The sequence below is a fragment of the Lissotriton helveticus genome, chromosome 1_1, assembly GCF_964261635.1.
Source record: "Lissotriton helveticus chromosome 1_1, aLisHel1.1, whole genome shotgun sequence".
In the NCBI taxonomy this organism is placed as follows: domain Eukaryota; kingdom Metazoa; phylum Chordata; class Amphibia; order Caudata; family Salamandridae; genus Lissotriton; species Lissotriton helveticus.
This window is the reverse complement of record NC_136057.1, coordinates 610989138-611002885: the sequence shown is the minus strand read 5'-3', so window position 1 is coordinate 611002885 and position 13748 is coordinate 610989138. Positions and strand designations below refer to the sequence as shown.

Genomic DNA, 13748 nt, shown 5'->3' with positions numbered 1-13748 from the left:
TGAGTGGAAACATTGAGTTCCTGTAGCAGGCCTCATTATTCATGCCGTGACCTTCAGCTCCAGGGCATTTTTGGAGCCTATGTGAGATGGCACAAGCTGATGGAACTCAAAATGTATAGCTATTCATGTGTGTTCAGGGCGGGCTGCAGCGAGCTCGCGCCTTACTTTTGGGGTCCACACAGTGCTCCTCTCTCTTTTGCATACTTTAGATTACTGCATACTGCGTAGCCATTCTTTGATTCAGGTCACCCACGTCACCAGTGCCAGCTACATTTACGCAGTTCCTAATTACCAAAAATGGAAAGTAGGCACCGGCCGATGGGCCCCACTCCTTTTAAGGGCCCCATGACAAATGATCAAAATAATATTGATCTGATATTGAAAGGAAATTACAATCAAGCTTTCTTAAACTGTTTCCAATTAATTTTTGTTTAATAACATTAATAATTGTTAATAGTTAGTTTAGTTTAATAAAATTGGTTTATTAAACTGTTGGTTGGTAAAATTAAAAATGTATTAGGAGATAATTTGTGATGTGAGGGGGCAATTTCGACTGCCTAGGGGTCTCCACAGGGCATTTACGTCTATTTTCACACCTTTAGGTCCGAACTGAACTGGAATGATCTGCGCTGCCCAGTGCTTATATGACATCGTTCAACTCTTCATAACACTACAGATAACTTGCAATCCTATTGAAATGAGTTAATGTGAAATGAATCTTTGGGCCCCTCAGTCTGTGGCACAAAAGCAGCCTTGATTCAAGAAGCTGCTAGAGTGACATTTCGCCTGTTGTTTTTCGTTCTTAGGTGTATTGTCTCGGTGGGATTCCGAAGCTTCTGCAGCTCCTGAACAGCGAGAACGAGGACATCCAGCGGGCAGCCTGCTCCGCGCTGCGAAACCTGGTCTTTGAAGACAACGACAACAAGCTGGAGGTCTGCGAGCTGAAGGGGATCCCAGTGCTGCTGCGACTCCTGAAGCAGACCCGGGACCTGGAGACCAAGAAGCAGATCACTGGTGCGTGCAAGTTGTCAACAAAGGGTTAACATCCATCCCAGCGAATATTACTTGACTGGAGGGGGAGGGGAGTTAGCTGTACAATGATCTCTGATCCCCTAATGGCAATTATCCTCTACTCAGTGTTTTTTCGTCAGAAATGATTGTTCGAAATGTTTAAAAACAAAGCATCCCAAAATTGATTAAATACACTTAGCTTTGTTTCTTCGAATTCAACCTTATTTTGTTCTTGGGCACTGAATAAGAATTTCGAAACTTTATTGCTTTTTTAGGTCTCGCCTGGCATTGCAGCACTATGCGCTGCTCGCTCAGCGAGAGATTTTGTGGATGAGGGGTTTTCAGAAAGGGACTCGAAGCCCTGCCCATCATTTCCAATGGCTGGTGTCACCGGTACTGCTAAACGGTGGCCTGTCATTGTAAATGAGGGTGTTTTTGTAGATGCCCTTTCGACTCGGATCTGGACTGGGTCGCCTGCTTTGCTGCTGTCGCAAAGTGGTACAAAAGGGGGGTGGTGGTGATGGACAGAGCATCTGAACCAATCAAACACTCACGCCCAGTCAACAGATCTGAGTTTAATTCATCACCGTTCTTTAGCCCCCTCTGCCACCCCAGTTCAGACATGGCCATATGCAAATCAGTCTGACCCTGTGCCTCATGTGAACAGTCCAGCCCGAACTGCCAAGCCATGCCTTCCCTGGACCGGAAACAAGCTTCCGAGGACCGGTTTCTTGCATTTCAGCCGTCTTCAGCCCGGCTTGCTTGAATCCAGTGGCAAAGTGGGCAAGGGACTCACGTCTGAGCATACCCTGCCAACTTATGTCGCAAAGCACTTTCTTATCTTCATGGGGCCGTTTGTTTCTAATTAGAAACAAGAGATCGATGCTTGTTAACTTTTTATTTCCCTGGTACTTGCGCAGAGCTGAGGTTCCCCGATGCACTGAGTTTCAGCCTTCCCGCCAGGTGCCCCTCCTCAGCTCTGGAAGCCTTCAAGTAACTTTGCCCTCGGCGGAGTGGGAAGGAGGGGTGAGTGTGCATGGAGGGCGCGTGCATCTGGCATGACAGACATAATATAGATTTTTAGCCAATCACAAACATCGCTCACACACACACACACACACACACACACACACCAAGCGACAATTAAAAAATACATCAGATATTGCAGCCAGCACATCCCACAGTGCACACGCACACAAGAAATACGACATTTACATCCAGCACACAATCGTGTATCCACACACACACACACGAGTATGCAGGCATTTAGGGCATCGCACAAAAACGAGCAGAATAAGAACACACAGTTGCACAATGGTGCAAGCTCAATAACAAAAACAGTTAATAGCAGGAATAAAAACACAAATCACGCATGTAAAGCACTACAAGAAGGAAAGCAACATATTAGAATCAGCATTCCACACAACTAGTATATCACTGGCAACAACGCGCCCACGAGTGAACAATACACTAATTTTGCAGATCTGCAACAAACACATACTCAAGAGTATATCATATAGTCATCTAGTAGATCAAGCACACATAAGTGCTACTTGCCGAAAAACGCTTCGACCCCTCGTCAAGGGTAGTAAGCGCTGTATAAATGCAATTACAATACAATACAATAAACACACACAGGTATAAATTACACCCTGGTCTAAAATTAAGCATGAAAGAGCAAAGAGAAGAATACAAAATACTGATACTACACAAGTACTTGTAGTAACGGCATATAACACAGAAGCGCACACGCAGGAAGACATAAGAATTACATCGACACACATAGCACAACACTCCCAAAATATATATCTAGCACGGCAGACAAAAATGCAACACTCTCATTTAGCACAGCATTGACAATAAAACATACAGAAGAACACACAATGCACACACCTATAACATTGTGCGCACACACACACAAAAATACACAAGGCATTCACCAGCCACAAAACACGAACACCTGCTCTTAAATATAAGCTCAACACTCAAAAACAGGCGCAAATACACACACATACAAATGTGGGGTATATACTGCAGGAAAGAAGTCCTTACCTGGAAACAGAAACCAGTAAATTGAGAGGGTGGAGGCAGAGATGGTGGCAACACAATAAAGGCCAGTCAAATCCCTAGTCTGAGAATTCAGGCAGTAAATACGGCAGCGAGCGGGGAGATGGTCTCCCCCTAGAATACCCTCAGAATACACTAGAAAGTGCTGATAGAATTTCTAGGTGGAGAATCAAAGGAGAAAATATCGGTACAGGCTAGAGCTGCAGCGAAGCGAAAGCTCCATGCGGGAGTCTCAGTAACCCTGAGAGCAATTATCACAGACATAAACAAACAATCGAAGCAGGTACAAAATTAGGTATTGGGACATGTGACGTACTGCCCATTAATTATGACTGAAGCAGCTGTGTGTGAGATAGAAATGAACACACCAAACACTAAGTGGCTGATCATTATAAATGCGACTCTGGACCCACTTAATAATAAGTGTGTACCTGAAAGAGAGAGAACATCACAAACATTCAAAGTCCGTTTCAAAGTATAACAAAATCTAGGCCCCTCACCATCAAACTAGATTGTGCCAAAGAGATATTGAAAGTAGTCATTAGCATTGTGAAAGAGATGCATGATGGATCTGTATGCACACCCAAAACAGGATACAGGAGACTGAGGGATCCTGACACTGTAAATTTTAATATGCATAAAAAATAAAGACAAGCACAAAAACTAACCACAAAATCTACACTCACCTAACATCGAGGGAGAGACTGCATGGCTAGTTAAAACAAGCATTTGCAATGCAATAGGTCTTGCATTTGCCGAGAGTTTGAGCTATTGGCATTGTAAATGTCTTTTATTTATGAAACCAATAAATAAAAGGCATTGTCATTTACAATGCCAATAGCTTAAACTCTCGCAAATGCGAGACCTATTGCATTGCAAATGCTTGTTATACTTAACCATCAGATAGTTCGCAACAACGACATCTGGGAGCCCAAGCACCTCTTACAGGTTTCACAAGATGGCACTCAGTGACTTAAACGATTGGGACTAACTTCTGCTGAGACATTTGGTGTGACCTACAGGTCATGAGTTTGAATGTCAGTAAGGCCAACGTATACTTTTATTCCTTTAATGATGACAAATGGAACACTATTACATAGGGTAACAGTAATAACTGCAATTTACAGCGTTCAGAGTAAAAACATGGGGTATTAGATGCTATACAAAAGTTAGGATCATTACTATAAAGAGACACATCCTTATTTCTTTGTGCTAATGCCTTCCAATTTAGTCACGTGGACCCAAAGTAAAGCATTAAGCTGTATAACCACATCTCCTTACCCCATGTGTTCTGTATAGAAGCATATGGCACATAGGCAGTGAGTTTCTACCGAATATTAAACTGCCTCTGGATACTGGAATTTCTTTCCAGATTTCAAGGACAGATCATCTTGCATGAGGGCTAACAATGTCCCCTCTCAAGACCCCGTATCTGGAGTAAATCGGCTTTTCTATTATTTTCAAGCCAAACAATTTGAGCCTTTCCTGGCAGCGAGATACTGCAGACCATACCTCGTGCATTCTTCTCCTACCGAGGTAAAGCCACAGAGGTGTGACTAATGTTTCACAGTAACTCTGTTTTAGTGTCTAAAATCCTATATAAACGTTTTTTAAGGGGTGGTCTTTGTAAGCTTGTGGACGATCTGGATTATTTAACTAGTGTTTTATGGGTGTCGTCAGACTTCCAATATTCTAACTTCCCTAGTGTGTGTGAGGGGGGTGCTTTTGATATATATGTGTGCAGGGCGATGTATAAAGACGGAGCATGCTGTAACTGGGTGTTGTTGGCAATCACAACGTGCCCTCAGGTCACGTGTATATACCCCTCCAGTGTCAGCACACGGCTGCAGTGGGACCCTCCCTAATGGCGCCAGGTGCCTTGACTATGCAATTTTTCTTGAGGGTCCTTTCTGGGCTAGCTATGGGCTTCTTTTTACTGGTCTTTTGGGCTTTTTCCTTGGTTTTCGTGTGATTTTCTGTCTCCATTGTAGTGTACTGGAGGGGGTCAGAGAGCTGTTCCGTGGCCCCAATGTGGTTCTGATGTGGCAGTGTCTGAGATTGGGCTTATTGCCTCCCCAGCAAGTGTGTATAAGGCCTTGTGTGTTAGCTGATCGCTAGGCCAGATACGGTGGTGAGCATATTCTGGTGCATCTCACATGGAGCTGTCATGGACTTTCGCAGACTCTTTTTCCCGGCACCTCCCTCTCCTGACTAAATTTTATCCAGGTTCTTTGGGCCTGCTGTGGCCAGGGACTTCTAACCGTGGACACACTACTTCCGTTGTTTGGAGGGATATTGTAGCAGAGTAGGATCTGCTTACTATGGTCACCCCCACTTTTTGCTGGTGTTTCACTGTTTTTCGACATTAGTCTGGCTGGGACCCTGCTAACCAGGACCCCAGCCTAGCTGCTTCCTCTCTAAATTGATTGCATGTACATTAGGTACACTCCAGATTGGTTACTGGGTTACCCTTATGAGTCCCTAGTATATGGTACCTTAGCTACTAATGGCATAGGTACCACAGAGGCCTACCAGGGGCTGAAGAATGTATTATGCCACCCCTGGGAAGCCTTCCAAAATGGCACCACAGGTCTGCTGCTGCAGCTTTGGTAGGGTGGTGCATTATAACCTCACGGTAAATGCTAACTTTGGAATGGCTTAATGCAAATATGTCGTGTTTGGTGTCAAACACTTTGGAATCCTTGGAGAAGACATGTACACACTTACTTAACCGGTAATAGTTTAAAAGAACCCCAGCATCACAAAATGGATGCTGCAGCCACAGACACGAATCTGGCCTCCTGCTGCTGGACGAAACTCTGGCAGGGGAGGCATGGACAATAGGTTTCCTGTCATAGGGAGCTGCAACCCCCTCCCAGACAGGTTTTTCTGTATTGGGGCTGGTTGGGTGCATTCAGAGAATGCTTTTCAGACAGTGCTGGGGGCACACTTGGTGTCCCTGTGCATATCCCAGTTCAAACCAGTTGCAGGGGCACTCAGCCCCTGCTTTGGCACGAAACTGGACAAAGGGAAAAGGGTGTAACCAACCCCACCCTGGGTCCTCCCAAAGGTGGTACCCTAGAGTAAGTCCAACCCCTAAACTTAGTATAAGTATAGGAAGACAGTCCTTAGGACTTTACATTACCCTGGACGAAACTCTACAACATATATCCTGGAACTTTGACATTCTATTTCGACTAGAAGACGGAAGAATCTCCCTTTGGACCAAGGAGTGACTCCCCTGTTCAAACAGGCACCAAAGAAGCATCTTGCCGGTGTGTATTTCCAAGGCTCCCGCTGGATCCCGACGGATTTGTGACACAGGACCCAGACTTCCTGACTTCTCCGAGGCCACCCGAGATCCCAGCAAAGCTGAGATCCGCAGCCCACATGAGTGACGTGGAACCGGAACCCTTAGACACTCTGCACATTTGCTAGTGCATCAACTTCCCGAGCTTTCCCGAAGTTGTGTATTGGGCTACTTGTAGTCCAAGCCCCAAGCACCATTTGCACCGAAGATTGTGGGCCTCCACTCCACGAGTGTTCTGTTGTCCCCCTTCTATCATTTTCGCTCGAGGCTCCTTCGCGATCTCTGGTCCGTAGACTGGTGGGTCCCCACGAAGATAACTCTTCTGTTTCTTGGGCTTTCCTGGTTGCTCCAGATCTGCCATGACTCCTCTCCAAAGGGTGAGTCCCTCACACCTTGCTAGTCTGCACCAAAGCCAATCTTTGCTTTCTGCATGGGTTGCTGTTGCCAAGGCTTGTTGGGTCCAATCCAGAAACCGACACCGCAACACTCGACATCCTTTGTGGGACAGCTCAAATCCATCTCCGGGTCATTCTCGACGCCTCCTGGTCCTCGTGGCTGAAGAGTCAAGCTTCACCTTCTTCACCTAAAATCACCCGACATTGGTTGGCATCTTCTCATCGCCTTCCTGGTCACTGACTAGTGACACAGACTCTGTCCCCTCTGCTTTCAGGTTCATTAGATCTTCGATCCACCCTTGGATCCACGCGGACACTTTCGACTTGGTCGCCTGCAGCACTTTTCAGCAGCTCGCCATTGAAAACGACGACGAAACCTGACACCAAAAGACACCCATGCACCCGGCTTCCCTCGGTGAGGTAACTCGAGTACTCCGGTGGTCCCGTGGGTATTGACTCTAGAACTGCCTAGTTCTAAAGGGGTTTGCTCCAAGTCCTCTTCTAAGTGTCCTTTATCTGTAATTTTCCAACTGCGACTTTCCCCATAGAAGTTAATTGTGATTCGCGGCTGTGTTTAGACACTGCATGCGTCCCCCGTGGGTCCCTGTGTCACTACCTTGCATCTATGTCAGTCGTGGTTCTTAAACCACTTTCTTAGTTTATGACTAATCATATATTGTGCTAATTTACTGGGTGCTAAATAAGTTTGCTGAATGTACATTTGCCTCTAGCCTCATAAAGAGACTAGAGGGATGTGTTTAGAATAAACACATATATAATTTATAAATATACCTGGTGTGGTTCTCCTTTCATTTGGTCATTCACGAGATTATAGACTGGTAAAACAAGCTGCTTTACATCCCTTCAAAACTTAGCCTGAAGGCTGCTCTCCACAGCTACCCCTGGGGTAGCTTTCTATATAGGTTGTCTTTAAACCTGCCATCAATGAGGGTCGTTTGGACTGGTGCAATATACCAGGCCAACTTCTCACAGATATGACCCGACGAGCAGACTTTGAGATGTTTGAAAAACTTTGAGGGGAAAGGAGGAGGAGGAATATTGCTAAAATGAGAGTCCACTGTGAGGCCAGAACTCTTCTAAATTCGTCTAACTGGAGGTGATGGGCTGGGACAGTTGGTTGTTTGGGCTGTCCTCGCCTCCTGACTGACTCAGTGACGTGCGGCGCTTCGCCATCTGTTGAATCTTTTGCAGTGGAGGTCATGGGATCTTCACTATCCTGAGCGTATGGGAATCCTTGCTCATGACACTGGAGGACAGCTTCATTTTGGAACTGAAAGGAGGCCTCCATTGGCTGGAGGCTACTGGTTTTTGGGGGTACTGCGATTGGAACCACAAAGCACAAAATGATTTTGATCCTCGGCTGGAGGCCTTAGAATGGGGTCTTTACGACTTAGTCATAGGAACCCGTCCCAATTGGACTTTGGTGAGGGGACCTGAGTGCTTGCTTTTATGCACTAGTTGGGGAGCCACCCTGTCCCCTCGCCGAGGTTACATATCACTGTCAGACCCCTGCCCCACCACATCTTAAACAAAGCAAGCTCCACCATCGCACCCCATCTCCGCAAGATCATGAACAACTCCTTTGAGACCGCCACCTTCACGGAGAGCTGGAAGCACACCGATATCAACGCCTTACTCAAGAGACCCAAGGCAGACCCTAAGGACCTCAAGAACTTCCGGCCCATCTCCCTACTCACGTTCCCGGTGAAAGTCATCGAGAAGATTGTCAACAGGCAACTGATCTCCTTCCTCAAAGAGAACAGCACCCTGGACCAGTCCCAATCTGGATTCCGCAGCAATCACAGCACTGAAACAGCCCTCATATCTGCCTCTGACGACATCAGGACCCTGCTGGACAATGGAGATACCACAGCCCTCATCCTCCTGGAGCTTTCGGCTGCCTTCGACACCGTCTGCCACCACAGCCTTCGCACACGCCTCCACAACGCAGGGATTCACGACAAAGCCCTGGACTGGACCACCTCCTTCCTCACCGGCAGAACCCAAGAGTGTCCGCCTCACTCTATTCCGATCTAAAGACACCAACATCATATACGGCGTACCCCAAGGATCGTCCCTCAGCCCGACACTCTGCAACGTCTACATGGCACCGCTCGCCAACATCGTCCGATCGCACAACCTCAACATCATCTCATACTCCAATAACACACAGCTGAACCTCTCCCTCACCAAAGCCTCACCACCGCCAAAACCAACCTCCTCGAAGGAATGAAGGCCGTCGCCGAATGGATGAAGAACAGCCGCCTGAAACTGAACTCTGACAAGACGGAGGTCCTCATCGCCACTCCGCTTGGGACGACTCCTGGTGGCTAGGAGATGCACCGACGGCGGCCACGCTAGGAGCTGCACCGACGGCCACCGACCACACACGCAATCTGGGGTTCATCCTGGACTCATCACTGTCAATGACCCATCAAGTCAACACCATCTTCTCCTCCTGTTTCAACACCCTCTACATGCTCCGCAAGATCTACAGATGGATCCTCACCGGAACCAGAAGGATGGTCACCCAGGCCCTTGTCAGCAGCAGACTGGACTACGGCAATGCCCTCTACGCGGGAACCTCGGCCAAACTCCAGAAACAAGTACAACGCATACAGAACGCCTCTGCACGCCTCATCGATACTGATGGATGACAATTAGGAAACTGAGGTCTAGGACAGTAAACATGGGTAAATCTCATAGAGCGATCATGAGTGAATTAAAAGTTTCATCGTTAAAATATAATCTTACGTGAAGGGTGAAAATGAAAATGTATCTGGCTCAATCCTGATAACTAACTACATAAAAAAATAGAAAGAAGTTTATTTGTAACATTCAAATCAGTTGACTGTCATAAATCCCCCTGCACCATCCAGGTTCATTTACCAGCTATATTTGTCAATAAGGTTGTCATACACAAAATTGCTACAGTTTAAAGGGACCAACTGATGAAGAAAGTCCCAATAGGTCTTAAAACTCATCAAACCAAGTATTAATCTACAATGTGTATTACTGGAGATTGTTAGTAATGTGGAACTGGGTTAAGAGAACAGTTTTTTACCACTTCACTAAATGGCCCCTCTAAATCTAATAGTTTGGAGAGTTTTATAATAAGGATTTATTGTTGTCCAATTGCCTCCGCTTCTCTCCTTGTGGCTTTTACTTTACATGATCATACTCAAGAGATAGTATTGCAAGCTGAATCTTCGCAGCATAGGTCATAAATAGCGAAGCCTGTACAAAAGCCTTCCTATGTGACACATACTCTTGAAGCTATTCAGAGAATTCTGAGATCATTACTTTTATTATTTAAAAATAAATCTGTCAATCATTCGAACCATATCTCTTGTGGTTTAAGTATTGAACACATTATTAAGTGTTTTAAAGTATACAAAGAATGTAAAAAGAAATGTTCTGTAGTAAAAAATATTAAAGTTGCAAATACTGAACAGGCACATTAAGCAAGTAATTAGTTCTCACATTCTTCTTTTTGTGAGCTTCTTTTAACAAGCAATGTAAAGTCAGGGGTGCTTCTGCTTTACATTTGGGAAAAGCACAGAAATACAATACATTTCTTGTTAAAATAAAGCTGGAGCTATACATTTTCATAATACAAAAAATATTATTTGATAGTTGAAAATGTATATTAATTACATAGAATGGGATAAAAGGTCACAATAATAAAAATAGCAGCAACGTTTTAATATGCAAATATAGAATACAATAAGCAATCTGTGCAGTGGTATAACATTTAACTACCCAACCATAAGCATCAGACTTTCTCTTAATACAACAAAAGGAGAGAAAAAGCAGATTACATTAGCAAATAGGAGAGAGGTGCTTGATTTCCAAGATTAAATCATAGGGACTTGCCTTCCATTAGTAGCAATGGGTGTTTTGGGATTGGCAATTTCCTTTTTTTTTTTTTTTTGTTTGAATGTTTTTATTCATGGTTTTACATTTATTCCACCCCCCTCAATCCCCCGTATGACGGACAGGTAGGCATACGCACATTAACGTCATGAGCATTACATTGTTTTTTTCCTTTTTGTTTAACCCATCATTACATAAACCAAACTTAAAAGCAAAGTCCTATATACATTACAGCCTTGTAGGTACATTAGATTATGATTGTGAATCCCGCCATTGTGTAAGAGGAGTCCAGATTTTCATACCCCTTTTGCGCCGCTAGTTACCTTTCCGTTGATAAATGGATAACTCAATATTATGTACCGCCAATAGCCTAGCTAACCACTGCTGGAAAGAGGGCGCTAACGGGTCGAGCCAAGCGGAAGCTAGGCATAACCGCAGGACAGCCATCGCTACAAATATGAACTCTTGGCCACTTTCAATGTTATCTGCTTCGTCTGCCCCAAGTACCATTGCCTCTTTTGACAAAGTCACCTCTCTATGAAGAACGGTTGATAAGAACCTCTCTATGTATTGCTTTAAAGAAATTAACCCAGGGTCAGAGGCAAAGATATGTATGGAATCGGCTTTAGGTGAGTTGCATCTCGGGCAACAGGTCCCTTTGCCGGTTCCCCATTTTGCAATCGTGTCAGGTGTATAATAAAGAAAAAAAAAGTTTTGTAGAATTGTGCCTGAAGTTTAGTGGAAATCAGAATAGTTTGAGCTAGCTGATAGGTGTGTAGAAAGCCTTTGTTTGAAATCTCAAGTTTGCTTTGCCACTTCATTGATGTTTTCTCTAGGTCGTCCGGGAATATGGTCAACAGCAACTCATAAACTCCACCGATAGTATGATTTTTAGAGTGTATGATCATCTCTACTAGAGTAGATTCTTCCCCCAATGTCCTGGCCCCCGGTTTGCGAGTTAAAAAATCCCTGATTTGGGGGTATTGAAAGAAATCCCACCAATCTAAGCTGTATTCTTCCTTCAAATCTTCAAAAGAATTAATCCCCTGTGTTGTAAACATGTCCCCTAATTGTATAATTCCTGTTCTATGCCATTTGCTTACACGATTGTCCTTGAAAACCATTGGTGGAAGAATTGGATTGTTCCATATCGGTGTGTAATGTGAGATTTGTCCTATTCCAAATGCTTCTCTTACGGCCTTCCAGACTTTAAAACAGCTATAGAGAGTCTTAAATTTGACCTTCTTGTGATAACTGTCATGAATATGCCTCAATAGATAGACATTGCTAGAATTTCCAACAAGCAGCTGGGAAATCGATACTGTATGATCTTCTGTGTTATCCCCCTCTTGTAGTAGTTCCTTACTATAAAGTAATACACATGACCAGTAATATCTTCTCAGATTAGGAAGAGCTAGCCCACCTTTATCTTTAGGAAGGGTGAGATATTTATATGCCCGCCGGGGTTGTGCATATGCCCATATAAATCTAGAGAATGTACGTTCAATTGAGGTAAGCCACTGGTTAGAGAATTCCAAACAAATTGCCCTAAATAAGTATAATATTTTTGGAAAAAACACCATTGTGATTGCGTTTGCTCTCCCAATGATGGACAGGTGAAGGTTATCTAGGCGTCGTAAGTCCTTATGCATTGAGTTCAGCATTGGTTTGACATCAATATCCACAACTTCCTCCAGGTTTGAGGAGATGATAACCCCCAGGTAAGTTGCTCCCTTTACTACTCTAGGGTCGTCCATCACAATCTTTTGATTTAAAACAATTTGTGTCTTCCCCTGATTGAGTGCATAGCCAGAGACAAGTCCAAATTTCACCGCCTCGGCTTCGATGTTCAGCATTGCACCTACAGGATCTGGGGTGACTATAGCAATATCGTCCGCATATGCTAACGTTTTTGTAGTGTGTCCCTGTGATATGATAGGTGCAATGTTGTCATTTTTTTCCAGGTAGCGAATAAAAGAGTCTATGTATATTGCAAAGAGCAATGGCGAGCAAGGGCAGCCCTGGCGAGTACCTCTGCATATAAGAAATTCCTTAGTTAAGCTTCCATTAACAGACACTACAGCCTTAGGATTAACATACATTTTTTGTGTAGCCTGAATAAACCCTGTTTGAAATCCCATCATTGCCATTGCTTTCCAGAGAAACTGCCAGGAGACCCTATCAAAGGCCTTCTCTGCATCCAGAAGGATTAGGACCATAGGGTCTCCTGCAGTTCCTGTTCCATCAAAAAGCGTGATAACCCTCTGCATATGATTTATTGTTGACCTCCCGGGAACAAAACCATGTTGGCTACTGGCAACTACTTTTTGTATAATTGGTGCTACCCGGTTTGCCAATATTTTTGAATATATTTTGGAATCGGTGTTTATAAGAGTTATGGGGCGATACGACCCCAAGAGTTCATGGGGCTTCCCTTTTTTGGCAAAGATCACAATTTTAGCCCTGGACCAGGAACTAGGTGGTTGACCCCCAGAGAAGATATGAATAATCAAGTTAATCAGTATATGCTTGATTTGATCTATAAATGTATTATAGAACTCTTAGGGGATACTATCAAGTCCTGTTGCCTTCCCTTTCGGGAGATTCTTGACAGTTGTTAGCATCTCCTCCATACTAGGAGTTTCCTCTAGAGCCTGTTGTACGTTTTCCTCAAGGCTGCTACTTTCACAGTTCTTTAGGTACCTTTCCATTTCGGCTATGTCCCCACTGCCATCTTCAGAGTATAGTTCTGTATAAAACCGACAAAAGGCTTCCCTGATTAATTCTGGGTCTTTTAGTTGTCCTGCCACTGGATCTTTAATCTCCCTAATTATGTTTGTTGCCGCATTCGCACCGCTAGTTGATGACCCACTTGTTCGTTTACTTCATATACTAGTTCTTTTCGTGCAGTGGCTTTCCGAATTGCTTTGTCTGTAAAGATATTAGTAATTGCTGCTTTAGTAACTGCTACTTGGGCTAAGCTGCACGAGATATCCCCAGTTGGATCACCATCGCTGGTAGCTCTAACAAGATCTACTTCTGCTATCGTGAGTTTATCCTGTAACCTC

General features: G+C 44.4%; 1 protein-coding gene across 2 annotated transcripts in view; it reads left to right on the top strand.

Moving 5' to 3' along the window:
* The window catches only part of PKP2 (plakophilin 2), a 529412-nt gene that overhangs the window by 283858 nt on the left and 231806 nt on the right, over positions 1-13748 (top strand). For both annotated transcript variants that reach the window (XR_013606919.1, XM_078674126.1), the window contains exon 5: positions 807-1014. Coding sequence is in view for 1 of the 2 variants with exons in the window: in XM_078674126.1 (XP_078530252.1) it covers positions 807-1014 (208 nt within the window). In the remaining variant the exon portion in view is untranslated. The remainder of the gene's footprint in view (positions 1-806; positions 1015-13748) is intronic.